The following is a 6,427-nucleotide window of genomic DNA, read 5'->3' on the forward strand; positions in this document are numbered from 1 at the left end:
TAGATAGGTCCGCATGGCTACTTAATATTCAGGGGTGACAGCGATTACGGCTTCTGCAGGCAGGTAAACCTACCTAATTACAGCTGGTGCGTAATGAACTGTGTGTCCGCGCACGAAGCTGGGAACTGGCTGTGAGCGTTGCACTTTACTATTAGCCTACTATTTTTAAGTAGCTGAAATTATTTTAATTATCCCTTTCACCCTTGCTATCATTAAATATCAATTCGATATCTTTCAAACCTAGAGAGAGAGAGAGAGAGAGAGAGAGAGAGAGAGAGAGAGAGAGATTTCGTTAACAAGAAAATAAAAACTGGCCTGAAAATAATAGAAATATCCTGACAGCTCTGTGGGGGCTTGGAGTTCATCTGTAAGTTGTGCTTTCTTATAAACAATACCATATGAAGCTGAGACTCTGTGTAACAGCTGAACTGTTACACAGAGTAACACACTGTTAACGTACACGCGTTACACACACACACACACAGGCGTCCACTACGTTCGCTCGTGGCACTTTTCACCCGTCACCCATGTCATCTGGTGTACTCGCAATACGCGTGTCTGTAAGCACGCCTATTAATCAGACTTTATGCTGGCACAGGCGACGCATTCTAGGCGTTTAAGTATAGTGTGCTGGCATAAAATACCCCTCATAACATGTGAATGTGTGAACATGTGTGTGTGTGTGTGTGTGTGTGTGTGTGTGTGTCAGGTGGTTTACCTGCAGGTCTGTCTTCATGAGCGAGGCCCCGGCCTCCACCAGGTAGTGACAGATGCTCCTCTGACAGGAGGAGGCGGCTTTATGGAGCGCCGTCTCTCCTCTGAATAAAAGAACAAAAACATTAATAACACATTAAACAATAAGTTCAGTTTAAAACGCTCAGAGCTGAAATATTTAACAGGTGTTTTATAACAAATGTGACTCACGTCTTCTTCTCCGTTATGTCCAGGTGAGACGTCGGCACTGAATGTAACAAACAGAAAACATTTAGAAACAAAAATCATCAACAAACTGCAGAAGAAACTTTATCTTCAGATGAAGTGATCAACATGTAAAACTCTGGAAACATTATCTTCATGTCATATCCCTCCTGCTTGTTTTTTAAATATTTTTGTTTGTTTATTATTATTTTTTTGTTATGGCTTATTTTGTTTTGTTTCAGATTTTTGTCGTTTACTTTAGGTTTTATTTTGATTATTTTGTGTGTGTTTTTCAGTTTAGTTTTAGTTTAGTTTAGTTGTGATTGTTTAGTTTTGTTTAGTTTTGTTTTGATTTGTTTAGTTTAGTGTAGTTTTAGTTTAGTTTTATTGTTTAGTTTAGTTTAGTTTAGTTTTAGTTTAGTTTTGATTGTTTTGTTTAGTTTTAGTTTAGTTTTGATTGTTTTGTTTAGTTTAGTTTAGTTTTGATTGTTTAGTTTTAGTTTAGTTTTGATTGTTTTGTTTTGTTTTGTTTTAGTTTAGTTTTGATTGTTTAGTTTAGTTTAGTTTTATTTTAGTTTTGATTGTTTTGTTTTGTTTTATTTTAGTTTTGATTGTTTTGTTTAGTTTTGTTTAGTTTTGAATGTTTTGTTTTGTTTCTGATGCTGGTTGGATCTGTTTTCTTTCATTTTCTTTCATTTTCCTCTGTCATAATTGGTTTTTATCCCCTCTGTTTTATTTATTTATTAATGTTCTTTGTTGTTATTTGTCTCCACATGTCTTCTCACTCTCGTCTTCACTTATAGAATAAATGTATATGCGTCTATAGGATGTAACCTGTGACACGTCGTGGAAAAACCAGACTGTTCTGAAGCACTCGTGACTTATAAAAATACATGTCTTACTGGTTATGTTTCATGTTTTGAGCAGATAATTAGACGTTTATCTTCTCTCTGCTCATACAGAATGTTCAAGTTATGTAGTTATGTTTCCATACTCTGTGCTGGAGGTGTGTGTGTGTTTGTGTGTGTGTGTGTGTGTGACATGTTTTGCAGCTCCTAACAAACTTGAGCAGTGTCAAAGCAGAAAGTTCAGACTAATCCATCACTCCTACAGTGATTATCAGGCTGTCAGAGTCTGTATGTTCACCTGCTGCTCCACATACGAGTGAACAGAGCTGCATTCACACGCACAGAAACCAGACTTCACCCACCACAGAGCGCTGAAATACTGCTGAAATACAGCTGAAATACTGCTGAAATACAGCTGAAATAATACTGAAAGACGGCTAAAATTCTTCTGAAATCAAGCTGAAATACTGTTGAAATATAGTTGAAATAATACTGAAATACTGTTGAAATAATGCTGAAATACTGTTGAAATACTGTTGAAATACTGCTGAAATAATGCTAAAATACAGCTGAAATACTGCTAAAATACTGCTAAAATACCGCAGAAATAATGCTGAAATACAGCTGAAATACTGTTGAAATACTGCTGAAATACTGCTGAAATAATGCTAAAATACAGCTGAAATACTGCTAAAATACCGCAGAAATAATGCTGAAATACAGCTGAAATAATACTGAAAGACGGCTGAAATACTGCTGAAATACTACTGAAATAATGCTGAAATAATGCTGAAATACTGCTGAAATTCTGCTGAAATACAGCTGAAATATAGCTGAAATAATACTGAAATACTGTTGAAATACTGCTGAAATAATGCTGAAATACAGCTTAAATACTGCTGAAATACTGCTGAAATACAGCTAAAATACAGCTGAAATACTGCTGAAATAATGCTGAAATACAGCTAAAATACAGCTGAAATAATGCTGAAATACAGCTGAAATAATGCTGAAATACAGCTAAAATACTGCTGAAATACTGCTGAAATACTGCTGAAATACAGCTGAAATACAGCTAAAATAATGCTGAAATAATGCTGAAATACAGCTAAAATACAGCTGAAATACAGCTGAAATAATGCTGAAATACAGCTAAAATAATGCTGAAATACAGCTAAAATAATGCTGAAAAGATGCTGAAATATTGCTGAAATAAACTATAAATTAAAATCAAAGCAGGTGAGTGTAGAAATATATCAACCAGCCAAAACTACTAAACTAAACACAGTTTTCAATACAAGATAAGATTCAAACTCAATGTTTTTTTTTCACATTTTAGTCCCAAACTCTGAACTTTTTTACGCTAATTTAATAAAGCTACAAAGTGTTACTTAGTTACACACACACATGCGTGCATAAGCGCGCACACTCCTTCAGATACACATGTTTCACACATACACACAGACACACACACACATTTTGAGGTTAAAGGTCATAGGTTGCTGTATAAATAAATACTTGAAAAGGAATGCTTGTTGTAGGTGTGCTCCTTTTATATTATATAGTATTATAATATTACTAATATTAATTGTTATAAATCTCTGAAGAATCTCATCATAGTGTACACACACCGGCAGTAGCCCCCGTGGCCCTTTCACAATTTCCCCAGAGGAAATTTTCTAGTTTACTTTTATAAAACACTTTGAGCTTCATCTCGGATATGAAAAGTGCCATAAAGTTGTTGTTTTTTTCTATTGTTTGAAGTAAAAAAACAAAACAAATTAATTGATTGTCAGCCCATGTTTTTAAATTATGAAACATTAAAAAAACTGAGGGGGTAAATACTTTTGATTTTCACTGTAACTAAATAAATCCCAGTGTGTGGACGCTGTGAGCTGCTGCTGGCGCCCCCTGCTGGTGATCACAGTTCACAGTTTAACTGAATCCAAGCAGAAGTTTTATTGTGTACTTTTTCACCTCTGGGGTCATTATATGGATCAGTTTCACAGCTTTTTGCTTTCTACAGTATTTTTTGTTATTTCTTTCTATTTAATAAAAAGTTTAGTTCTTCATCAGGGAATTTGTTCCAACAGTTTTCAAAATCAACATTAATCCGCTGGTTGAGACTGAAAGTGACACAATCTGCATCAGACTTCACTGGGATTTTACACATTTTTCTATAAACAAAATTGAAGTTATCAGATTCAGAGAACAATCACAGAAACGGTTTAGATCTGCCTGTAAAATCACTTTTTTAGTTTCAGGTATTTTACAGAAATGTTTTATAATTGAAACAGAGTAACGGCAGATCTGCACTGGAAAAAGAATAGTTTTTTTTACTTGTTTTAAATAATTTAAAGTTACAGGATTCAGAAAAAAATGATTAAAACAGAAAACAAGAAAATGTTGATGTTTTTAAGCAAAATAATGCTGTGATTTCACTAACTGCTTTTTTAAAATTAAATATGCAACAATTAATTCCAATCACCTGTTTTATTCCATTTTTTATTATATTTTTAGATTATATTCTTTTTATTTCACTCATTTAAGTTTGTCTATTTGCATGTTTTTTTATATAATTTTGTGTTGTTTTTCTATTAATTTTTTTCATGCAAAAAGAACAACAGGTTGACATGAGGTGCAGGAATAGTTATATTTGAATATATGTAGTCCAGTTTGTGGAGTATTTCACATATTAATCTGCTTGTTACAGCAGCGAGTCTGCAGCGTCTCTGTGATTTTAAAGGGACGTTTTTCTTCTCACCGTTGTCGATGAGGTACTTGAGGATCTCTTTGCTGCCGACCTCCACAGCGTGATGCAGCAGCGTGCAGCCGGCGGCGTCCTGCAGCAGGAGGTCCGCCCCCTGCTGGTGGAGCTCCGTCAGCTAAACAACAAAAACAACAACAACATCAACAACACAGGGGGATAATTCTAAATATCCAGTGAAATAACCCTCCAAACCCCAACAAGCTGTTCCTGGGTGTTTTTTGGTCTTTTCACTTTCTCCTCTCTGTGCCCTTGTGTTTCACTGCAACATTAGAAATCTATATAAAATCTATATAAATCTTTAAGTCCTGCAACTCTGTGGAATCAACACAATCCTGGCTAGAAGTGGGAACAACTCAAACATGTCTTTGTGCAGAATAACACAGTTAGAATGACAGAAATCAGAAAAAAGAAAAAAAGAAATTCTAACTTATATATAAACACTTTTCCAAGTCTTCAAAAGTGTCTTGAATATACTAAAAAACAGTTTCCTCCACATATTGTACATATTGAAGTATTTTCATGTTTCCAGTGTCTCCTGTCCTCTCCTCTCAGCTCTGTGTAAACAGCCTCTCCTGTCCTCTCCTCTCTGCTCTGTGTAAACAGCCTCTCCTGTCCTCTCCTCTCTGCTCTGTGTAAACAGCCTCTCCTGTCCTCTCCTCTCTGCTCTGTGTAAACAGTCTCTCCTGTCCTCTCCTCTCTGCTCTGTGTAAACGGCCTCCCCTGTCCTCTCCTCTCTGCTCTGTGTAAACAGCCTCTCCTGTCCTCTCCTCTCTGCTCTGTGTAAACAGCCTCTCCTGTCCTCTCCTCTCTGCTCTGTGTAAACAGTCTCTCCTGTCCTCTCCTCTCAGCTCTGTGTAAACAGCCTCTCCTGTCCTCTCCTCTCTGCTCTGTGTAAACAGCCTCTCCTGTCCTCTCCTCTCTGCTCTGTGTAAACAGCCTCTCCTGTCCTCTCCTCTCTGCTCTGTGTAAACAGTCTCTCCTGTCCTCTCCTCTCTGCTCTGTGTAAACGGCCTCTCCTGTCCTCTCCTCTCTGCTCTGTGTAAACAGCCTCTCCTGTCCTCTCCTCTCTGCTCTGTGTAAACAGCCTCTCCTGTCCTCTCCTCTCTGCTCTGTGTAAACAGTCTCTCCTGTCCTCTCCTCTCTGCTCTGTGTAAACGGCCTCTCCTGTCCTCTCCTCTCTGCTCTGTGTAAACAGTCTCTCCTGTCCTCTCCTCTCTGCTCTGTGTAAACGGCCTCTCCTGTCCTCTCCTCTCTGCTCTGTGTAAACAGCCTCTCCTGTCCTCTCCTCTCTGCTCTGTGTAAACGGCCTCTCCTGTCCTCTCCTCTCTGCTCTGCGTAAACAGCCTCTCCTGTCCTCTCCTCTCAGCTCTGTGTAAACAGCCTCTCCTGTCCTCTCCTCTCAGCTCTGTGTAAACAGATTCTCAGTGAATATTTGTCACGTGACCGTTGGTCTCAGCAGAATCAATCATGTCTCCAGTGTCTCTTAGGAGCAGAATTTAATGTTTTTAACAGGATCTGGTTTATTTTAAATGACACATGGAGAATAAAGAGATTCTGACACAAATATCAACTTTTGAAGCTTCGTTTTGGTTACTTTTTATAACGGAAACGTTCATAACTGATGATCTGTTCAAGGACCGTCAGAGAGTTCAAACTCTGACGATAATGTCTAATTTTTACAGTTTCTTTTTTGGTTTATTTATGGTGAGCCTAAAAACAACAACAAATCATAAACGTCAGTAAGTTTGACAGACTCACTCTGTTCAGGTCTTCAGTCTTGATACAGTCGATCAACTCTGCAGCTAAAAACAGACAAAAGTTTGAGCTGAAAACTAAACGTCACACCAGAGAGGAAACAACTGACAGGTTCAACTCTCTATTAATACACAGA

The 6,427-nt window shown here is 37.4% G+C and overlaps 1 protein-coding gene across 1 annotated transcript in view; it reads right to left on the reverse strand.

Annotated features, from left to right (window-relative positions):
• LOC131973217 (diacylglycerol kinase zeta-like) overlaps positions 1 to 6,427 on the reverse strand; it is a 48,682-nt gene that overhangs the window by 7,561 nt on the left and 34,694 nt on the right. Inside the window, exons 29-32 of the mRNA XM_059335148.1 lie at positions 6,295 to 6,338; positions 4,531 to 4,651; positions 925 to 961; positions 719 to 818 (exon numbers count right to left, since the gene is read on the reverse strand). Of these exons, the coding sequence (XP_059191131.1) occupies positions 719 to 818; positions 925 to 961; positions 4,531 to 4,651; positions 6,295 to 6,338 (302 nt within the window). The remainder of the gene's footprint in view (positions 1 to 718; positions 819 to 924; positions 962 to 4,530; positions 4,652 to 6,294; positions 6,339 to 6,427) is intronic.

Source organism: Centropristis striata, chromosome 6, assembly GCF_030273125.1.
Source record: "Centropristis striata isolate RG_2023a ecotype Rhode Island chromosome 6, C.striata_1.0, whole genome shotgun sequence".
NCBI lineage: Eukaryota > Metazoa > Chordata > Actinopteri > Perciformes > Serranidae > Centropristis > Centropristis striata.